This window comes from Adiantum capillus-veneris, chromosome 27 (genome assembly GCF_014529385.1).
Source record: "Adiantum capillus-veneris isolate H3 chromosome 27, ASM1452938v2, whole genome shotgun sequence".
Taxonomy (NCBI): Eukaryota; Viridiplantae; Streptophyta; class Polypodiopsida; order Polypodiales; family Pteridaceae; genus Adiantum; species Adiantum capillus-veneris.
This window is the reverse complement of record NC_140957.1, coordinates 139857900-139881997: the sequence shown is the minus strand read 5'-3', so window position 1 is coordinate 139881997 and position 24098 is coordinate 139857900. Positions and strand designations below refer to the sequence as shown.

Here is a 24098-nt window from a genome sequence, read left to right as displayed (position 1 = left end):
TGTATGTCATGCCAAAGTCCTAACAAAACATATCTTCACAGCTCCTGAAACTTTATCTAGCTTGTATTCAAGTGAGGGAAAACTTCCACCATTCCAATCGAAGAAAACTACAAGTGGGCCCAACCAGGTAGACAGCACACTATATTTACCAAATTACACAACCACGTCACAGCCCGGCCTATCCATATCTTGTTGTCTTTGTAGTGGAAGCGTTGAAGCCATACTCCCATCTCAGCTAAGAATGTTTCTCCACAATTTGATTGCCTTTAACGGGAGTGTCAAAAGGTTGTGTCTTAAGTTTGAAGGTAGCTAGGTGAGCATTTTGAACTACTAGAACAGTCTTGATATGGACATACTCCTTTCTTTTAATACAGCAAGAAAGCTTTAAATAAAACTGAGTTGATACATTGAAAAGAACCATTCATTGAGCATGCAAAGATTCGAAAGAATTTTCTACAAAATAACGGAGGGAGGGTCTACAATATACCAAAGGGAGACTCGGTACTTATTCCTATCTAAGAAGAAAATCTTGTTTTCTTCTTGCACAAAAAAGATCTTCTACTGGTTAGAAATCAGCTCAGTGGGCTACATCAACTCCTTCCACAAGGGAAACTGTACAAAGAGGGAAAACCCTCCAGAAAATAAGTGAAAAAAAATGCACAATGGCTACATTACAAAATGAAGCTGGAAAGAGCCAAACAGGTGGCCTGTAATACCACTGAAGAGCATGCTCCATATAAAGGGTCCTGCCCGCCATAGACTAATGAATGTTTGTCAACGACTCTCAGCCATTGAGCTGCCCTCGATGTTGTCATACTGCCTTCTGAGAGTGTGGAACAACTCGAGTTAAAAGCCAGAGCTGTCACTGCATCGGCTTGGGTCGTTCCTCAAAGGCAAAGGAACAACGAGCCCTTCACAAAAGCCAGAAACCAAGGCTGCTCATCAGCTCCCATAGAAAGTCTCTTTCTTGATCCCATGTTGCTAGTGAGAAAACTATCTTTCTTTCTTTCTCTCTCTCTCTCGTATTCTCGCTCGCTACAATTCCGCACTACCTACTCCCACAATTTTTACTAAAGATACGGCGCTGCAGAAAGACTTCCTTAGAGCCCAGAACACACATGGAGGGGAGGATAGCAGTTACAGATCACTGACTTTTTTCAGAGATCTACCACCCCACCTGTGCACACAAGCATGGAGTCACACTCCAGTAGGTAGAGACCTTCACGCAAGTAAGAAATAGAGAGCATCAAGCTATTGGATACCCATGCTCTACCATAAAGAGATGACACAGCTCAGACACCACCTGTGCACACAAGCATGGAGTCACACTTCAGTAGGTAGAGATCTGAGACCTTCGCGCAAGTAAGAAATAGAGAGCATCAAGCTAGTGGATACCCATGCTCTACCATAGAAAGATGACACAGATCAGACCCCACCTGTGCACACAAGCATGGAGTCACACTTCAGTAGGTAGAGACCTTCGCCCAAGTAAGAGATAGAGAGCATCAAGCTATTGGATACCCATGCTCTACCATAGAGAGATGACACAGATCAGAGCCCGATATCACTGAGAGATCAACGGTAGAGTCGCTCAGCTCCGATCAGATCCTGGCATGGTCTTCAGGGAGCTCTTTTACACCCTCACCCCCAAAATAAAAAAATTGATCCCCTAGCCATAGAGCTCCATCCTCATCTCAGGAGATATTGCAGTTTTACATAGATTTGTCTCATAGTTCAAGTTAAGCCTCTAGAAAATATTAATAAACTCTTTCTTTCAGTCAATTAGTTCCTCTCCGTCATGCCTGGCAATCCCAGACATAATCAAGTTGTCAGGTTTCCTGCAAAATCCCCGTCAATGCATTTGCCTTTGTCTAATGTAGCAAAATATGCAGCAAGACACAAGCTTACCCCAAGTCTCCAGCTCACTATCTGCAGTCCCCTGAAAGCCTGTGTGCTGATTCTCAACAATCTCTCATTTATGAAACTCTCTCGGAAATCTCACTCAAACCACAAGGCACTGTAGCTGCAATACCTTCCCAAATCGCACCTATTCACGAAGAATTTTAGGAGCATGTACAGGAAAATCCTCAGCTGGGTGGATCCTGATTGATGGCAACTACCACACAGACAGGCAGCTGCACAAAATGGATTGGGGGCAAAAAACAAAACGACTCCACTCATTCTACGATTGTAAATATGCACCAAATGCAAATAGGATGAAAATGTGGATTTATCTCAGCCTACGTGATGAAGAATGATGCCACATAACACACCAATTTCAAGAATTGCAACTTGCAGAAATCATAGGACATCCATAGATGCCTTCCTGCCATGTAAGCTGCAGACTTATCTATGCCAATTGATACAAGCTGAATATACAAATATCTATTTGCCAAACAATCCAGACAGTCATATAAACCAGTTCAGGGCTTAACAAAACAGTCACAGAATAAGGCTTTCTTTGGCCTCTTTACCTCAGCAGACATGTCTGCATGCTTGTTTTGATGCTTTGCCAGTTCAAGCTTAGCAAAACAATTACAGATTGGAGTCTCTTTGGCCTCTTTTTCTCAGTCAACACATCTGCGTGGTTGTTTGATGATTTTTCACATCATCCATGTGATCCTTCATTAGCATTTTGAACTAATTTACATTGTAAGAGACGTCAACCAGTCCAAGGCTGTTCAAGCTCATTCAAACATGCCCCATTCCTTCGCTATTTACAACAGACTTTTCACACGACGAATATTGCAGAGAAGTATTTGATAGCATATAGAATAGATTTTAAAAGCAAAGTTATTTGATACTTCTTTACTTGCCTGATATTTGCTTTGTGCAAGGTCCTGAAACACCTGCTTTGTTAGTTCAGCCAAAAAGCGCCCTGTCAAACAACAAAGGCCATACGATTAAAAAAACCAAGCATGTTCTTCAGGAAGCCATAAGCACTTCCTACTAGCTCAAATGAGAGGCCAATAGATTGGTATGCATTATTTACTGTCGATCCTAGATTACTGACTTAAGCATCTGTAAATGAGGTGAAGATATCGGTAGCTGTGCCAGGTGCAAAAAATCTGTAAATTGTAAGGTATTTAAAAGCAAAGACTAGTTTAAGAATTCATTGTCTAGCGTTGACTCTGAATTACTGGACTTTGCTTACCTTGAATCAAGTTATCTTGTTTTAAAAAAATTTCTCTCAGTCTACTCTGCCCGCATGGGTTGTATTTCAGATTGAACTTGTCAAATCTATGGAAAGTGTTCTTATCAGCATGGACATCCAATAAGTCCACATTTAGATCATACCTGGATCCCAAAAAAGACGCAAAAGAGAATTCAAGAAACGAAGTAAACAAGACCAGCTATATACAGAATACAAGAAACATTTCATGCTTTACCCAGTCAGATCTAAGCTTAGGAAGACCTCATTAAGGGTCAAATATTTGCCATCTCGAAAAATAACAACCTGCAGAACACCAGGTAAATTAACTGCATTCATAAAGTAATGTGATAAATGCTTAACACGCATGCAGCACAAACCCAGATACGCATTCAGTCATGCACAACAGCCTTTCCCCATACAGAAATACAATGGAACATAGATAATCATAGCCTTATCGAGTTCTTCTCACCTCGTCCGGCTCCTTTCTTAGTTTCGATTTGATGAATCGCAGAAGATGTTTTTGATTCATGCACGAAGAATGATGAACGTGTGTGTCAACTTTGCGAACATTATAGAAATCGCGATGGGGTGCACTCTTTTGAGCCAAAAACTCACGATCAGCATTTAGCATCAGATGCAGACTAAACTTCTGTTACCAAGTTCAGGAAAACTGCATAAAAATCAAGTGCGAGAAGAATTTCCACCAAAACGCAAAATACCTTCAAAAGTTATCTTGTTGTTTTGAAAAGATACGACAGAAATGTGCAGACTGCAGTGCGTAGAAGCCATTTTCAGAATTTTGGAACGCAAACACAGAAAAAATTATCCTCATTGATGTATTGAGTGTTCTGTACACTTGCACAATGCATGCACAATGTTTCATACATGGAAGGCATGTACAAAATCAAACAAATGCAACAAAATTTCTGGGAGCATTCTATTTCTTAATGTAGTTAATACAACTTGAAAGGTAAGCTTGCTCTCATTAACAACGATGCAAAGTGTTTCTACTAGCACATAGCACGACTGGTTATTGAAAGGTTTACTTGCTCTAATAAGCGAAGCCGATGATGACAAAGGGTTCGAACATTCCCGATTGACGTGATTTTGAGAATGCGATGCATATCTGTGAAAAACTCGGTTGCCCCTATGACAGGAAACAGTTCTTCTGTACCTGCACAAATCATAGAATATAGAAGCTCCAAATGTTAACCCTCCTCAATGCCCTACATTAGAAAGATAAATGTTAATTCAATCATCATTTTAGTAGAAAAATAGTTACGGATAAGGGGCGAGGGGATGAAGAAAATGCGCGAGCAGAGGGAGAGAAAGAAAGAAAGAAGAAAGGTGTACACATTAATAGTCTTCTAAAAGCCGAAATTGTCCTATGAGACAGATCCATGTACATGTATGTGTCCTCTAGCTATCCAAGGAAAGGGACAAAGGTAAGCTACAAAAAGAAAATTACTAATACAAACAAACTGAATGGAAAGACGACAAGGTTACATGGAGTGATGGAGCGATGGAGCTCTAAGCTAAAGGATAGAGCTATATGCTCCATGAGTAAAACATGATATACACGACTGTCCCGTGCATGTGGACAAGCTGTGACTCCAGGACAGCCTAGGAAGCGTTATGGCACCCTTGTGAGCTTGTACGCGGAACATGCATGTCCAAGCACTTTAGAGTAGCTGCATACCCTCTGATTGCACATGAGTACAACCGACTTGAGATGCCTAAAATTTAACACCCTCAACGTTGGCGACTGATACCATGTGAGTGCACATGTGCGGAAGCGTGAGAGAGAGAGAGAGAGAGAGAGAGAGAGAGAGAGAGAGAGAGAGAGAGAGAGAAATGAAATGAAATGAAATGTTATATTAACGTCTTCAAAAGGCCAGAATGACCTATGAGACCAAACTGATACAAAAGTGGTGAATCTATTACAATGTCTGGGTACCTTAGTACTAAAGTACTAAGCGTGAAAAGTGTGAAAGTGTGAAAATAAATGTGAAAAACTAAATACAAAGTATTAAATAAACTTCTTAGGAGCATTCTGGGTGTCTGGCTAGAATGCTTCTAATCCTTTGTTGTAGTCTCCTCCAGTGAAGTGTGCTTCTGCATCTCGATCGTGGTCGTCTCGATTTCCTAAGCTCAATCGCCCTGTCAATGAGGGTGAGAGAGAGAGAGAGAGAGAGAGAGAGAGAGAGAGAGAGAGAGAGAGAGAGAGAGAGAGAGGGAGAGAGAGAGAGAGAGAGACAACGAACGCTACGTGTAGAAGAGGGGGCGATCAGCCCCCCACTGATTACCAGAACAGAAGACCCTCAATACAATCAGATGATGTGAAATGTGTATCCCCCCGGCCTCATATATATGAGTGTTTGTAACATGCAGCGAAAGTAAATGTTGATATTGCTCAAGATGAGTGCTCCGAACAGTGCTCAAGGGTTCCTTTTACTTACGTGAGGGAGAGCCTTCCGTTCCTTTAGAGAGAGAGTGCAATGATCACAAACAAAGTGAATGCTACTGTGAATGAAAGTGCCGATACTGACAGAAAGAGGGAGAAGAATACGACACGAGACGGTTTTCAAACCCTCCTCCAAGGGCCCCCTCTCTATGGCTAGAGAGGTCTATGCTATAGATTGCACAAATCTGGTACAATAGTCTACATGCAATGGACTTATCGACGACTATGATGACGACGACAAGGACGGGTTGAAAATTGGAAATGAAAGGACCGATCTCTTGGGGTATAAAGCCCAATGTGGTCGCCCAGGTAAGTGGGCAGGCCGCCAGGTATGTACACATATTCTTTTGTAAAAACCTAATAAGAACTCACTATGCTCTACACATTACAGTAGAGCGAGTTCACCATATCGTCGTGCTCTTCTTCTCGCACTCTCTCTCGCGTCACACTTCCGCTCGTACTCCTTCAACTGGTATCAGAGCTCAGATCGAGGCTCGGGGCAACATTTGCAGGTAGCCAGAGTCACCTGCTCAGATTGGAGTGAGATTCGACAGGCGAAGACACGGCCCCAAATCTTGTGGGCAAGCCCAAAGGGCTTGGTGTTCTCAGAATTTCATTCTGAGGTCATCTTGGCCACCGTTCGGCTTCGACAAAGTTCTGTGCAGGACATTTTCGACTACGTGGTCTCAGCGGGTGCAGATCCGACTCTGCAAATTTGGGGTTTCGACCTACGACTGCAGGTGCTAAGGATATCGGCACTCCCAGAGTGTTGATTTGTGGCTGTCTACACATCGAAGGACGGCTCACAGTTCTTGGAGGCGTGTCACATACAACACGGACGCATCTACACACAGACTCTAGGCGACATCCACTAGTTCATCAGGTAGCTTGTGTTTGCTGATTGATATTCCAGATTTCATCCTGACATTGCAGGTACTTCCACATGGGATGTATTGTCAGAGATGATGTATGTCTATTGAGGGTTTGCTGGCTGTGAGTCACGCAGCAAACAACCGCCGCAGCGGTTACAGCATATAGTGGAAAATTTGTGGATGTATGATTTTGTGGGAAGTCTATGTATTGTCAAATTTACTGCAGCCTTTGTTGAGGGTCGAGTGAGGTTTTATTGAGCTAGGGGATTCTCGAATGTTGAGATCCTTTCGGTGATACAGGTCTTGGAGCGATCCCTCGAGCACCCTTAGATAGGCAGCTAGGATGTATTGACTGTGAGTTAGACACTTGGGATTGCATCTTTGCTTTACTGCCGTTGAGGCATTGTCGCAGTCTATGCTTACAGGACAGTGAGAGACAGTACAGGTGCAGGACAGGTTTACCCACAGCTTACAATGTCAGAGAGACAGTGGTTTTTTGAGCTGTTTTTTGGTCTGTTTTTGAGTACACCATAGCCATTTTACAAAGGAGACTGCCGAAATTTCTGCAGAATCTGAAGCTTTATTGGCTCATTTGACAGGTTGATATTGGTTCAGAGGTCAGTTTACAAGAGAAACTCTGCCGAATTTTTCCCAGGAAAGTAAACTACTGTGAAGCGTAGCTATGGTTGGATCACAGGACACTGCTCTTTACAATATCAAGAAGCTGGATGGAACCAATTTCCCATTGTGGAAGAAGCAGATTTGGCATGTGTTGGTACAAAAGAAGCAGATAAAACCTATAAAGCTCAAGGGGATAAAACCACAAGATATGGACGAAGATGAATGGAGCGAAATGGATGAATTGGCACTTTCTACCATTATGCTGACTTTGGCAGACAGCGTTTACTTCAATGTAGCAGACAAGATGTCGGCTTATCAAGCATGGACAAAGCTGAGTGATCTTTATGAGAAGCAGAGTGCAGCTTCACAGGTATATTGGCTTAAGAAGCTTGTTGACTTGAAGATGAAAGAAGGGACACCTATGTCCAATCATCTGAATGAATTCAACACCATCTACAGTCAGTTGTCCGCTCAAGGTGTCAAGTTTGATGAACCTGTTAGAGCTATGTTCCTATTGATCACATTGCCGGAAAGTTGGAACACTTTTCGCACAGCTTTGAGTAATTCTGCACCTCCATATGGTTTGACCATAGCAGGTGTAGAAGGCAGTCTGCTTACTGAAGAAACCAACAGAAAGACAATGGACAAAGGCAAAGGAACAGCCTTAGTTGTCAGGGGAAGGACCAAAGAAAAGTACAAAGGTGGAAAGAGAGATCAGACTCGTAGCAAGTCCTGCAGTGCTAAAGGCAAGAGTGACATAGAATGCTACCATTGTGGCAAGAAGGGTCACATGAAAAGAGACTACAGAGAATGGAAAGCAAAAAAAGGCAAAGAGAAAGCTGAAGACCATAATGAGAAGAACAAGTCCTCAGTGAAGATTCAAGAAATAAATGTGACAAACACTGTTGCAAAGGATGACAGTCTAGTGTCAGGAGACATCTACTTCTTGAAGAATACAATGGACTCAGCTCTTCTTACAGCATCTAATGGAAATGCACTAAGTGACTGGATTATAAACTCAGGGGCATCACTTCATGTGTCTCCAAACAAGGAGTGGTTTACCTCTTATGTGACCACTAAAGATCATGTTCGGCTAGGCAATGGGCAGACATGTGAGATCTTAGGTGTTGGAGATGTTCAATTGAAGTTTCAGAATGGCTCTTCTTTCACGCTGAAGAATGTGAGACATGTTCCCGCAATTACAAAGAGCTTGATCAGCACAGGTTTACTTGATGATGTTGGCTACGTCACCACTTTTGGACAAAACATGTGGAAGATATCCAAGGGTTTGATGACAGTAGCACATGGAGTAAATTTTGGAGGACTTACCATGATTTATGTGTCAAATGTCTCTAAAAATGTAATCAATGTAACCGAGCAGCCGAACGTTTCTTTGTGGCATAGCCGGTTAGAACATATGTCCAAGAAGGGAATGGAAATCTTGTCTCGTTCTGGTTATTTGCCTGGCTTTTCATTTAATGATTTTGAAATCTGTGAACATTGTCTGTATGGTAAGCAAACACAGCAGCCACATAAGCATAGAAGCAGTAGAAGAGATACACAGTTGGCACTTGTTCATAGTGATTTGTGTGGACCTATGCCTAACCTATCTCTAGGGGGAGCTTCTTACTTTATGACATTTATAGATGATTACTCGAGGAAAGTATGGGTTTACTTTCTCAAGCACAAGGATGAAGCGTTTAGTGTTTTCAAAACGTTTGTGACACTTGTGGAGAATCAGAGTGGCAAGAAGCTTAAATGCTTACGCACTGACAATGGTGGAGAGTATGTTTCAAAGGCCTTTCAGGACTTTTGTGAGTCAAAAGGTATAAAACGTGAACTTACTACTCCTTACAATCCTCCTCAAAATGGTGTTGTTGAGAGGATGAATAGGACCATACAAGAGAAGGTCAAAAGTATGTTGTCTAATGCACAGCTGCCAAATGGGTTTTGGGCTGAAGCTGTATCAACAGCTATTCATCTTATAAATAGATCTCCTAGCAAGGTTTTGAAGAAGGATTCAATGCCAGAGATGGTATGGTCAGGCAAAATGCCCTCATACAAGCATCTCAGAGTCTTTGGCTGTGAGGCATATACTCACGCTCCAAAGGAATTTAGGAACAAACTTGAGCCAAAGAGTAGAAAGTGCATCTTTCTAGGCTATGGTAATTCTAGTGAGATGGGGTACAGACTTTGGGATCCCGAATCCAGAAAGGTTATCCGCAGCAATGATGTTCACTTTAATGAATCCAAATATCATTCTAAACCAGAGAGGGTTGAGGAGATTAGAAGAGTTGTCTTCCAAGAAGATGGACCTGCACATGCAAGACAAAATGTCGGGGCTCAAGAGGAGCAAGGACATGATAGATTGGAACCACAGGGTTTTGCAACGTTTCAATATGGAGAAGGGAAAGGCATTGAGTCTTCCATTGCCACCATATGTGAAACTTAGCAAACAAGATTGTCCTGTGTCTGAGGAAGAACAGGCTGAAATGGATAAGATTCCATATGCTTCTGCAGTGGATAGTTTGATGTATGCAATGATTGCTACTCCCAGACATTGCATTTGCAGTGGGAGTAGTAAGTCGATACATGTCAAACCCAGGCAAGAAACATTGGGAGGTAGTGAAAGGAATACTAAAAGCTACAAAGAGTATGCGTATATGCTATGGGAGTCAGGAGCTAAGTGTAAAGGGTTTTACAGACTCAGATTATGCAGGTGACTTAGACAACCGAAGGTCTACGTCAGGGTATGTCTTTACATTGGCTCATGGAACAGTATCATGGCGTTCTAGATTACAAGATTGTGTTGCTCAGTCTACTACAGAGGCTGAATATGTTGCAGCATCAGAGGCATGCAAAGAATCAATTTGGCTTAATCGACTAGTAACAGATTTGGGAATCAAAGAAGAGATGCCTGCGTTATATTGTGATAGTCAAAGTGCTATACAATTGGCTCGCAATCCAGTTTATCACTCAAAGACAAAGCATGTGGATGTGAAGTATCATTTCATCAGGGAAATGCTCGAGGATAAGCAACTTCAGCTTGTCAAAGTTCACACCACAGAAAATCCTGTTGATCTACTTACAAAAGGACTTCCCTCAGAGAGCTTTGCGCATTTTCGCAAGCGGTTAGGTGTAGGGTAGTACATCACTTCTCTACATCTCTTGTATATTAGCTTGTATAGTAGCTTCTCTCACACTTAAAGTACCACATTGGACTTTTAAGTGGGAGGTTGTTGGGGTATAAAGCCCAATGTGGTCGCCCAGGTAAGTAGGCGGGCCGCAAGGTATGTACACATATTCTTTTGTAAAAACCTAATAAGAACTCACTATGCTCTACACATTACAGTAGAGCGAGTTCACCATATCGTCGTGCTCTTCTTCTCGCACTCTCTCTCGCGTCACACTTCCGCTCGTACTCCTTTATGATCTGCTGAATTCTGAAACGCTGGCTCAATCCGGCAACGCGGCGGGATCTGCTACCGAGGTGGAGATCTGCGAGGCTAAGGGGCTGATTCATTGATACAGAGGGCTGAAAACTGAAAACGCTGATTTGGTCTACTACTGCAGAATGCTGAAAACTGAAAACGTTGGTCTAATTTTGTAAGTTAGGAAACATTAGGGCTGACCTGCTGAATTGCAAAAACGCCAGGCTGATCTGCAATTGGAAAACGTTAGGGCTGATATGTTGGTGCAAAAACTTTGGAAACTAAAAGTTGAAAACGTTGATGGTTTCCTGCCGGTCTTGCTGAGAAGATGCACTACAAGTTGCCTGAGCTCCTTTTGCTGCTTCTACTTAGTGACCACTGGGTTTCTTTTGTGTTTCCTTAGCAATTTGCCCTACTTACTTTTCCAACAAAAGTCGCTTATTAATAAATAAGTGAAAAATGTGTGTTTTGGGAAAAAGGGTTCTATGCTCTGTAAAATGCTCATGATGGGTATTGAATGTCATGAATAAGTCGCTTATTAATAAATAAGTGAAAAATGTGTGTTTTGGGAAAAAGGGTTCTATGCTCTGTAAAATGCTCATGATGGGTATTGAATGTCATGAATAAGGGTTCTATGCTCTGTAAAATGCTCATGATGGGTATTGAATGTCACTTATTAATAAATAAGTGAAAAATGTGTGTTTTGGAAAAAAGGGTTCTATGCTCTGTAAAATGCTCATGATGGGTATTTTTCACTTATTAATAAATAAGTGAAAAATGTGTGTTTTGGGAAAAAGGATTCTATGCTCTATAAAATGCTCATGATGGGTATTGAATGTCATGCTAATGATCACGCTATGTGCAATCAGAGGATATGCAATTAATCTAAGTGCCTAGACATGCACGGACTACGCACAGGCTCACAAGGTGCCAGAACACTTCCTAGGCTAACCCGAACCCTAGACCTGAGATAGCTTGTCCACATGCACATAGAGTAAGATGTGCACGTGACATCCCTCCTTTTTAAAGTGAGGTACTGGTACCGAGCTGCATGGCTTCCTTGTAGTCCGCCAACAACTCTAGATAGTCTCTAAAAAGTTCTGCATCGACCGACACTGCCTCGTGGGTTGCTCGATCCTTGAGCTTCAAAAAGTGTTGTCTGACTTGCTTCTTTGAGCCATGGCAAAACAGATGCAACAAGATCAGCTCCGATTCCATGACATCGGCTTCGTCAATGATCTCGGGTTCTTCTTCTTCGGAAATGTCCTTCGGAGGTGTATCCTAAAACACTTTCAACCAAGAAACATGGAAAACATTGTGCATTGACCATGAGTTAGGCAAATGTAATTTCATAGAAAGCTCATTGATCTTTTTAATGACAAGAAATGGACCATACATTCTGAAAGACAACTTAGGATACTTCTTTCCGACTTGCTTAAGACGTTGTTTCATGATTCTCAAATAGACCCAATCCCCTTCCTTGATAGTAACATCCTAACGATGCTTGTTAGTCTGTCGTGAGTAAGATTCCCGAGCCTTGCTTTGTCGAAGCTTCACACTCTTAGAAATCTCATCCAATGACTGACTTTCATCATTTGTATCAGGTAATGGACTGACCGATCAAGTCAAAAGTGACTGGAACGGACAGCCAAAAGCTGCCTCATACGGAGTTCTACCAATGGCAAAGGAATAAGAGTCATTCAAACTTGCTTGGACAATAGGAAATAGAGCTCCCAATGGGACTGTTGATCATGCACATATGACTTCAAAACATCAAAAGCCAATTGATTGAAAATTTTTGTTTGACCATCTTACTGTGGATAAAAAGCTAATGAAAAATTCAACTTAGTGCCAAAATTTTCAAAGAGAGCGCGCCAAAAATTGGACATGAACTTAAAATCCCTATCTGAAACGATTGACTTTGGCAAACCACAAAGGGGGTACCAATGCTTAATGAACAACCGTGCTACATCTTGTGCGGTGGCTATGGCCTTACAAGGAATCAACATGCAAAATTTGCTAAAACGGTCAACAATTGTCAAACATTGAGTGTTCCTTGAATGCAAACTAGGTGGTAGGTTAGTCACAAAACCCATAGAAATGTCTTGAAAAGGTCCGTCGGGAATAGGCAACGATAGCAAGAGGCCTTGTTGCTTACCCCGAGAAGCTTTTACCTTTTGGCAAATAGTGCACTGTGTGACATAACGAAACACATATTTTCACATTTTAGGCCAATAAAAGAATCTTTCTATTTTTTCCAAAGTGGTGTTCATTCCCCTATGCCCACCCATGAGAGTCATGAGCATCGTGCAATATGGCTGTCCTGAGAGAGGGCAACACACATAGACGGTGACGAAAATACAACAAAATTTCACGAATGAGATAGGTATTGGGCCCTTGGGAAGCAAGAGCCTGCAACCATTGCTTACCAAACTCGGAATTGGCATACTGGTTCTTCATGCTGTCCAAAGAGACACCCTGAATAAAAGCTGTGGATCTTGACTCAAGAGCCAAGATTTGTCCTTTGCGACTTAACGCATCTGCAAGAGGGTTAGCTTTACCAGCCACATACTCAATCAAACCACCAAATTGCTCAAAAAATTATGACCATCGTGCTTAGCAATCACTCCAATGTGCACTAGGCATAGACTGGAGCCACTTGAGGGCTTGATGATCTGTGCGAGCTATGAACTCTCTACCATACAGAAAATGCTTCCAATGCTTGAGAGAGTGAATGACGGACAGAAGTTCTTTGTCATAAACGGAATAATTCTTTTTTGCACTATTTAACTTCTGACTGAAAAATGTAACTAGACGGCCAAACTACTAAAGCACAGCACCTATGGCGACATTGCTCGCATCCATCCATACCTCAAAGGGGTCGTCCCAAGAGGCAAGGATAAAACACAGCGCTTCTGTCACCGCAACCTTGAGAGTTGCAAAAGCCTCAATGGTTGCCTCGGGCAAAACCACGCCCTATCAGCGAGTTTTCACCCCTTTCAAAACATCGGTCATGGATGCGGCAATGCGTGCAAAATTCTCTATGTGCGAACTATATGCTTGACATAAACCAAGAAAAGAACGCACAACATATGCAGTTTTGGGCAAATCCCAATTACGAACTTGTTCTACCTTCGCGGGATCGAGCTTCACACCTTCTGCAGAAATGATATGACCCAGATAAGTAGCTTCAATGAGAAAAAACTCAAATTTCTTAGATGCATTGTTGAGCTGACACTCATCCAAACGGGCTAAAATCCTTTCTACGTCCTTTTCATGTTGTTCCCACGAAGAAAAAAAAATGAGAATATCATCAAGAAAGATACACACGCCGATCATATCGCCAAAACAGCCTACCATGAGACGGTTAAATGTCTCCACGGCACCTGTCAATCCAAAAGACATAACCACATACTCCCATTGCCCTCACTCTGTGCGAAAGGCGGTCTTGTAGATGTCGCCTTTAAATACCCTTACATGATAGTATCCACTTTTGAGATCGACCTTACTGAAAACCTTTGTCTCATTGAGCCTATCGAGGATATACTCAATGCGAGGCATCGAAAACTTGTTCTTGACGGTCATCTTGTTCAAAACCCTGTAATCAACACACAAACGAGACGAACCATCTTTCTTGCGGACAAATAAAATAGAAGCAACAAAAGGACTTACACTAGGACGTATGAATCCTTTGGCCACCAACTCCATGAGTTGCCGCTCTAACTCTTCTTCTTGAGTCTTGTTCAAACGGTAGGGAGCCTTATTGATTGGCTGTGCCCCCTCCGTGAGTTCGATGTGATGGTCCTCCGGCCGCTCCGGAGGGAGACAGGGTGGAAGATCATCCTGTAAAAAGAGGTGCTTATACTTGGTAAACAAGGTTGAATACATGTCTGGAGCCTTAATGCTCTGGGTAACTAGAGAGACAAAGATGAATGCCGCATGTGCTTCTCTTCGTAATTCACGCTTCACCTGCACAAGAGAAATGAGAGGTAAAGAATGCCGACCCTCCTCCCCACGAATAATCATGGGAGAGTCACTTTTGGCATTTAGAGTGAGCGTATTGTCTGCCCAATCAATCAGAGGGTTATGCTCATGAAACCATCTAATGCCCAAAATCATATCACATCCTGAGAGAGAAGACACGACAAATTTTCTACGGAAGGAAGCTTGCTGAACAATGAAAAACACATCAAGGCACTCTTGCGTAATGAGAGAGTCCACACCCGGAGCGAAGCCCGACACCTCGAGAGAAGTTGTCTGGCTAACCTCCAGGCGGGCTTTCTCTACAAGAGAGTCACCAATCACATCATGCATACTGCGTGAATCAAACAATATGACAAAACACTAACCCTTCACATGACCATAACATTTAAAGAGAGACTCATCAATGTGCGTGTCAAAAACATGTAAAGACTCAGATTGGTTCACTAAAGTGCTTGTGGTAGCTGTCGGTGCTTTGGGTTCTTTAGGTGGTGATCTTAGGACAAGCCTTCTTCATATGACCCTTGACGTGACATTGATAACATCGACCTTCCTTAGCATAAATGACTTGTTCTTCTGGCGTTATGTAACCTTTTATAATTCCTTGTGCAACTTTTTCATATAGGGTTAGGTTAGCTTAGGTTTAGCAAGTGGTTTAGCTTTATCCTTAGATTCATTTTGAGAGTTCTTTTTCAGAGGATTAGAGAAAGATGAGCTAGAAGAGTTACCATTCTTACCATTTTAACCATTCTTACCGTTCTGTGGGTTCTGAGGAGTCTAAGAGGTACTGTGAGAAGACTTGATCTTCTTTGGCTTTCCTTTGTTGTGCTTCATCTCTTGTGCGAGAGCAATCGCTACCGCCTTGTTAAGATCTATGAGATCGAGGACTTCGACATCGAACTTGATATACTCGTCCAACCCGAAAATAAAAGCCTCTTTACGCTTCACATCCGATTTGTGTAATTGGGTGCCAAGCTGCAAAACACAGTTAGAAAAGAGCATGATTGAGGTACCATTTTGCTTGAGGTGCAGCAATCTTCCTTTAACCGCGCTAGGTACTGAGGTGGCATAAACCGCGCCTTGAGCTTGTCTTGGAAATTGGCCCAATTGAAAGAAAGAGGCACGCCTTCCTCGGCTTCCTCTAGGTACGGGGCCAGCTGTGCCGCTTGCCACGCTTGATACCAATTAATGGCATCACCGGCAGGATACATGGCTGTCGTCAAAACTTTGCTATTCCCTGTTTTCTTAGTTGTCGCAAAGTAAGCATTAAATTGATGCAACCAAGAATGAATAACATTAGCATCCATCTTACCGTTATACTTACTAAACATCAACTTCTCAATGACCGGGTGGTTGAAATCCGCTTCTCGACTTGTGCTACCTGATGAATCGCCCACGTCCTTGAGTGGCTCAGATTTCGAGGTGAGTACCTGTAGGACCAACTCTTGCATGCGTTGATCTCTCTGCGCCTCACGTTCTAATTCCATAGCCGCTCGCTTTTCTTCAGCTGCGATGCGTAGAACTTCGCGTGCTTGCTCAGCCACCAAGCGCGCTAGCTCACGCTCTGAAGCTGCCTTTCTTTCTTCGCGGTCGCGATCCAAGGTGGCGAGTTGCGCCTCTTGTTGTAGCATCATGTCTATCATCGTCTTGACCAAAGCGTCCATAGGATTTGGTGCAACCAGTGGTGTAGATAGAGATAGGGGAGGATCGGAAAAAAATCCTCCTGGTGGGGAAACTTCTTCGTTACCAACTCCACTCTCATCACCTTCACACAAAGTATCCATTCCGCTTCGGGTGATGACCATAAACTGAGATCTCGGGTACTTAAGTTTGGGTCTTGAGGTTCTTAGGTTCTTGGGTTCTTGAGGTTCTTGAGTTCTTTATCTTGCAAACGGTGTTTGTGAAGGCTTTTCTCTTACTTAAGCTCGACTCTTCCCTGCGGGCGCACCCTTTGGCAACCTTGCGCTCACACCAAAGTTGCTTTTCCCACCTCACGTCGATTGGTCGGCCGCTAAGTGCACCGTCCGCTCTCAATGAGTGAAAAGAGGAACAAGGGGAGCTGGACAAGCCCTTCTTTCTTGGGTTACCTGTCACTCTTCAAAAACACGATTAGGAATCGACATGCCCAAGTGGACTTGGGTTACGTGCGACCGCAACAAACAAAAAATTTTGTTGTGGTTGTTTCCTTGAGTGATACAGACCATTGCCAAAAAGCTCTGATACCAATGTAAGGTGCAGCGGAAGTGAATGTTGATATTGCTCAAGATGAGTGCTCCGAACTGTTCTCAAGCGTTCCTTCTACTTACGGAAGGAAGAGCCTTCCGTTCCTTTAGAGAGAGAGTGCAATGATCACAAAACAAAGTGAATGCTACTGTGAATGAAAGGAGAGAAGAATACGACACTAGACGGTTCTCAAATCCTCCTCCAAGGGCACCCCTCTCTATGGCAAGAGAGGTCTATGCTATAGATTGCACAAATCCGGTACAATGGTCTAGAGGCAATGGACTTGTCGACGACTATGATGACGACGACGAGGACGGACTGAAAATTGGAAGTGAAAGGACTGATCTGCTGAATTCTGAAATGCTTGTTGATTTGGAAAACGCTGGCTCAATTCGATGACGCGACGAGGATCTGCTACCGAGGTGGAGATCTGTGAGGCTAAGGAACTGATCCGTTGATGCAAAGGGCTGAAAATTGAAAATGTTGATCTGATCTACTGCTGCAGAATGCTGAAAACTGAAAACGCTGGTCTAATTTTGCAAGTTAGGAAACGCTAGGACTGACCTGCTGAATTGCAAAAACGCAAGGCTGATCTGCTGAGTGCAAAAACGCCAGGGCTGATCTGCAATTGGAAAACGCCAAGGCTGATCTGCTGGTGCAAAAACGCTAGGTACTAAAGGCTGAAAACGCTGATGGTTTCCTGCCGGTCTTGCTGAGAAGATGCACTGCAAGTTGCCTGAGCTCCTTCTGCTGCTTCTACCGAGAGACCACCCACTGGGTTTCTTTTATATTTCCTTAGCAATTTGCCCTACTTACTTTTCCAACAAAAGTCACTATTAATAAATAAGTGAAAAATATGTATTTTGGGAAAAAGGGTTCTATGCTCTGTAAAATGCTCATGATGGGTATTGAGTGACCACTGGGTTTCTTTTATATTTCCTTATCAATTTGCCCTACTTACTTTTCCAACAAAAGTCACTATTAATAAATAAGTGAAAAATGTGTATTTTGGGAAAAAGGGTTCTATGCTCTGTAAAATGCTCATGATGGGTACTGAATGTCATGCTAATGATCATACTGTGTGCAATCAAAGGATATGCAACTAATCTAAGTGCCTAGACATGCACGGCCTGCGCACAGGCTCACAAAGGTGCCAGAACACTTCCTAGGCTAACCTGAACCCTAGACCTGAGATAGCTTGTCCACATGCACATAGGGTTAGATGTGCACGTGACAGTGTCCAAGGTGGGCGCCCAACTCAAGTGGGCGGCCAGCCCCAAACTCGATCGGCCGAACATCGTACAACCTATGGTGGCCAACCCGGAGACACTAGCCGTACAAGGAAGTTCCCTAGACCTGTGTGAAGCAGGAGAGTGGTGTAGATCTAACACTAAAGTGTCTCGAAAGGTCGGCCATAAGTTTGCAAGTTGGTTGGGCTGATTTAAGACCTCTATGTGATGTCATGCATGATGCCAGATGAGATGCCTACACTAGCTCTATATAATGAGACTCTTTGTACACACTTTTTGCTTAATCAATCAATCTAGTTTGTGTCTACATTCTACTCTACTCCCATTGTCTATTCAAGTGTCATTTTATTATGCTAATGCCATGAAAGGTTCTTTAATCTTTCCTCCCTAAAACTATCAATAGGATGGTATGGAAAATATAGCTGAGGGACACAAAAACAAAAAGGCAACATGCCCTGGTGAAACAACAATCATTTACATAAAAGACAACAGTAGAAAACAATAATAACTTAACCCATGTCTATTTTTCAATTACCTCAAATGAGCATGTGATAACCACTTCAGCACTACAAGTAAAGAAAAGTGTACCTTCTTCGTCTGCAAACACGTGCACGACTCCATCCAACATGCGGAAGACATGCTGCAATGAGTATAAGACCTTGTAAATAAATGGCATCTTTGCAAAAACAAAGCAAAGTCACCCTAGCCATTAATTTTCAAATGAATTAGATGACCTTTGAAGCAGGCTCCTGTTCATAATGGAATGGATCTGGATTCGGTTTGGGAGTACTTGGATCATTCATTTCCTCTTTGTACCAAGGTGCCACGCTATCTCTATAGACATACTTATTGCGAAGTTCCAAGCAATCCTGTAACATCGAACATACCTCTACCTCTTCTTCAGATGGAGCCTCTACAATGAAAAACAAATTCAAACGAGTTCTGTCAAACTCTGTTAGTAGTAGATAATCGGAGCTAGAAATATGTTTAAAAATATTCAAAACCCTCAGTACATGATAAAACCCAGGCACCCAGCAAGAGCACAACTTGGCTCCATCATGCAACAAACACGATTTGCTCAATTGCAGTTTCAACTCTCAAAATATAAAAGAACAAGTCATAATGTTCCAGCCTACAAACATTATTTCCTCATTTCTTGCTCTAATGTCCATTGTAACTTGCACATCAACTAGGAGCTCTGACAGGCATGTGTCTTAACAAGTTTTTGCCGCTCTATGCCTTCTTCCCACTCACAAATCAACAGTTTCAGAATTTTCCCATCTGTCTAGAATCCTTTTGGTAACCCTGTTGATAAGCAACAAACATTCTTTACTAAGGTTCATGCAAAAGCCAACCAGTGAATTCCTGTTAATTTGACACTAAAGCTACAATGAATTAAGTCCACCAATTCATGTATGGGTATCAAAAGAATCTGCACAGGTATGGCTAATGCACCCAGAAAAGAAAGAAAATGGCCGGTGGGGCAAAAGGCAATTTCTTATAATGGATGAAATGGTTTCTTCCTGCAAGCCATTTTCCTCATCTTAAGCACATTATTTCCATTATCAACTCGTGTCAAAGTGTTCAAACATCCTTAATTATTTCACAAAAAACTAAACGAACATTTGTGTTTCTGCATTGTATTTCGTTCCATGTAGAGAATCTGTCCAAAATGAAAAATAAAAAATAAAAAATCCCACAACATACATTCATATATGGCAAGTAATCAGGGGTACTTTATGTCCAAACAACACAGGAATCCACATGCTAAAGAGTTTCTTGTAGTAGTCTCGTACTCAGAACTACTGCAAGATGCAAAATGTTCACATGGAAGCAAATTTTGTTCATGATGAACATAGGTACACAAAGGGAAATTGATCATTCTTGAAAATTTCCACAGCACAATAACAACATAAATAATTGTAACAAGCAAGGACACAGGCCTTTATTAGAATGAACAGCCATCAACCACTGCAACTCCTACAAACTGTGCATAAGGGCAGTAATGCATACCAATTGGTGTCACTTGAAGCCGGACAAATGTCTCTTGTTCGGGCTCTTTCCTGAGTATATCAGCAGCCACTGGATCATGGGCACCATGAAGCTCTCCCGGAATGCTGTGCGACCTAATCATGTTGTTGCAAGCCTTCTCCCCTCCTCCGTTTGAGTGCTCTATTAAAGCAGTTGAAGAAAAGGAAGACTTCACAGCATCTTCCTGTTCCAAACTTTCTAGAACATATCAGCTACAGAACCAAATCCTGCCTAAAGAATAAGCGCGAGCCTGCGAAGGCACATACAAACACCTTTCGCTGTGGTGTTGTGTTTGCAGCAGGAACATCCCCATTAGCTTCCTGGTCATAAGCAAACGCTTGCTCTTCATGCTCGCTTGAGACTTCATCACCATCGGAACTTTCCATACTATCAAACACGCTTCCCCCGAGTGGTGACTTAGGTGTAGTGGGTCTGATGCCAGTATTTGGCAATGGCATTGCTCTTCTGATAGAGTTGGAATGGTTGTTAGCACCTGCAAGGTTTGCTTTTGTGAGAAGATAGCTTTCCACAACAACACACAGCAAGCAGGAGATTTATTGATGGTATACCATCCTTGCGAGTATGTACTCGTGGTAGTCCAGGGGGTATTGAGTTTAAGTTTCCAAAAGATCCATGAGCATTCATCCCATGATCTAATTCTATTTTTGGAACTTGAGAACTCTGCTGTGGTCTTAAGGCCTCTTGTGAGTTTCCATGATTTTCTGACACCAATGGCGAGCAGCGATCTCTGCTACGAGATCGACTTCTAACATCTCGAATGCGAGTGCCAGGCTTCTGATGACGTCGAGGTTTCTTTGCACCACTTGTGCCGCTGACCCCGTCTTGTCGTATAAGATCAATGGCCCGCTTGTGAAACCAAACAGCAGATACACCTACTACCGTTGCACCCAACAAAGCAGCAGCAGCCAATGAAAGCCAAGCAGGAAACCTTGTTGAGGAATCCATAGCACTCGGCTAATGTGTTTTGAATATCTACTCACAGGAACATGTCTTCTGCATTCCAAGCTGCTAAAACGTCAGTTATGGAACATCAGCTAGTAATAAAAAAAACCCAGCCCAAATCCGACATTTGACTTGTATTTGACTTGTAAAGGTATAGCTTCTAAAAATGCGAGCAAAAAAAATCATAAAACCTTACTTCTTGCCATCTTAAAGAGCATTTATTTCCAATAGCTACGCGGCTCGTCAGTTGAACATGATCTTCTTTTCGATGAGGCATTGAAAGTTTCTCAAAGGATGCAACAGCCAATGCAGATGCTGTGCGTGCATGCGTGACAAAGATCTAGGGGAGGGAGGGACGGAGGGAGGGAGGGTGTGTGTATGTGTGTGTGCGCGCGTGCGTGCGTGCGTGCGCCCCTTGGAAGCTGGAGCTGTGCTTTGTTACCTGGCAAAGGAAAGCGCTGCACGAGCCGAGAATCTTCAATGGAGAGCTCGAGCTCCTTTTTTGGCTCACTCCGGAGTCTGGACTCCGACTAGCCTATATGGAGTCTCGAACAAATAGTTCATATTCTGCTTTATATCCTCCAGGCTAAGAATGCGTCACGTGTGTCTTTCAACTTTTGTCCTGACTCCTAAGAACTAAAGCCAGGTCATATGAGCTGCATTTACGGCTCTCAATCCCCAGCTTTGCCAAAAGTGGCAGAGTCGGGAAATTGCAACCTCGACCCCCCACAACATACACACATTCACGCACAGCCACTCTGCCACTATTTAAGAAGGTAATCCAAATCTACTGACGCATAGAACCGCCGCCAGTGCGAATGTCCTCAAAAGAACTAAGGGAGAGTCAAGACTACACAGACTTTTACCCGAGACATGGCAGCCTATCAATATAGCGGAAGGCACGTGGCAATAGTAATTTGCACGTCGCTATAAGCACAACAAGCAAGAATGTACGCCTCTTGAACCAACAAAGTGAAATTAGTTGATTGGATGGGGCAAGTGATGCCAAAAATGGGCAACCTTGAGGTGCCATCCAGAAACCATATAGGATTTGGTGAGTAGGTGGTTGTCGGTTAGGGATTTAGTAGTGCTGCCTTGTGATCCCAAAACAGGCTTGATTTTTTTTTTTTGGGCGACATTTATAGTCAAATAAGGTTTGTTGAGTCTGATGTTGGCCAAATAATCTGAGTTTCTATGTGCAGATTTTGCTGCATACACTGTTGTAAGTAGAGCACTACCAAGTTGACGTCGACCTAGGGTAGCTAACGGCGGGCAACCCAAATAGCAAGGGAGAGTTGGTTAGATATGGTTCATGCCACATGAACTCTCATCCACTCCAAGAGATGGCTACTATTTGGTGATACACCAAATCTCTTGCCTCTCAATTCTAGAAGCACTCATCCCAAGCCATAGATGAGAAGGAAAACAAGAAACTCATATTGAGATTCAATTAATTCACATTAGTGATGATGATGGTAATAAAATAAACTTTACATGTAATCATGATGATGATCAAGGCTTAAGAATACTCTCTAATCTCCTAATCTTTGATACTATGTTGATATTGATGATTGATTGGAGAGTAGACTCAATGAACACAAAAAACAAGATAGACTCCAATGAGGAGTAGAGGGTTTATATACAAGTGAGTGAAGGAAATGCATAATAATTTATGCATATGTGAGATGAACTAAGCCATGATGTCATGTGGATATGCCATGCTTAAAGGATTTTTCCATAGAATGAGAGCTTAGCCTAGTACATTGACTAGAGTCGAGCTTAATGCCTCGACATCAACTACCATAAGACATGGTTTAGATGCACCTGCTATCTATGCTTGTTGTCCTTCGAGCCTTTTGTATAATCAATAAAATTGTCTCTAATAATTACCACCACATGATCAGGATATACAAGGTCCTCTGCTAAGGTATATGGGCAATGGGTGGATAATGTTGCACCAAAGAATGCCTTGAGTGGGGTTTCAACATACTTAGGTGGGTAATGTCTCAAAAGTGTGTAGCTAATTTTATATCCATAACTCTTTCCCACTTGTCCTACATGTATGATGGTGTGCCTATAGTGTGATTATAGCCAAGGGATCAGCTTACAACACCACACATATGGTACAATTTCCCTGCCTACTTGTAGAAAATCTCTTTCCCACTTGTCCTACATGTATGATGGTGTGCCTATAGTGTGATTATAGTTAGGGATCGTCTTACAACACCACACATATGGTACATTTTTCTTGTCTACTTGTTTTCTATAATAAGAGGACAAGGGTTTCTGAGTGTATTAATATGCTTGCACATCTCAACATTCAAATATCTAGCTCATGATTTGCTAGACGCTTCTACAAGCACACCTTCTTTAAGCAAGATTCCGTTCTTGAAACAAAATGCTTTAAGTTGGCTTTGGTTATTGTTTGTATTGGAATTAGGGTTGTAGGAAAACACATACATCTTAGAGAAGACGAAGGAAGCTCAAGGCACACAACAAAGTGTATTACTTAGTGTGCAATGGAAAGATAAGATAGCCCTAGAGTGATGGATGTATATACAATGCACGGGGGGAAAAACCTCATAGTGATGGAAAAAATGTCTCGACGATCCTAAGTGTGTTCACACACATCACTACCACATGTATATGGTAACAAATCCCCCATGGGAGTGATGCGATGAACAAGAGATGGCACATAGAGTATAGGGAAGTGCCATGCCCTCATGATCAGTCCACAAAGGGGAGTAAGCCCAAAGCTTTGCGGAAAGGTTCAAACTTCTCATGAGACAATGCCTTTGTGAAAAGATCTGCAAGGTTGTCCTGTGTTGGCACATAAGCTAATTTGATCTCTCTTACTAAGAGCATCTCCCTGACATAGTGGTAATACACCTTAATGTGCTTTTGTGCGAGCATGAAAAATTGGGTTTCTCGCAACTACCAATGCGCTATGACTGTCAATGTAGATAGTATTTCCAGTATCCTGTCCAACACCCAAATCATCCATAAAACATTTGAGCCATACACACTCAATTGTAGCTGTGAAGACTGCCTTGTACTCAGCCTCACAACTGGAAATGACCACAATAGGTTACATCTTGCTCAACCATG

The 24098-nt window shown here is 42.5% G+C and overlaps 1 protein-coding gene across 3 annotated transcripts in view; it reads right to left on the bottom strand.

Annotated features, from left to right (window-relative positions):
* The window catches only part of LOC147422841 (AMP deaminase-like), a 76130-nt gene extending 54547 nt beyond the window's left edge, over positions 1-21583 (bottom strand). For 2 of the 3 annotated variants that reach the window (XM_086503740.1, XM_086503742.1), the window contains exons 1-11: positions 21433-21583; positions 20597-21053; positions 20294-20520; positions 20010-20211; positions 18731-18909; positions 18585-18636; positions 4201-4328; positions 3624-3803; positions 3390-3457; positions 3155-3297; positions 2817-2878 (exon numbers count right to left, since the gene is read on the bottom strand). In XM_086503740.1, the coding sequence (XP_086359866.1) occupies positions 2817-2878; positions 3155-3297; positions 3390-3457; positions 3624-3803; positions 4201-4328; positions 18585-18636; positions 18731-18909; positions 20010-20211; positions 20294-20520; positions 20597-20993 (1638 nt within the window). In that variant the 5' untranslated portion in view covers positions 20994-21053; positions 21433-21583. The remainder of the gene's footprint in view (positions 1-2816; positions 2879-3154; positions 3298-3389; positions 3458-3623; positions 3804-4200; positions 4329-18584; positions 18637-18730; positions 18910-20009; positions 20212-20293; positions 20521-20596; positions 21054-21432) is intronic. The other variant, XM_086503741.1, reaches the window with a different exon arrangement.
* Positions 21584-24098: the final 2515 nt, after the last annotated feature.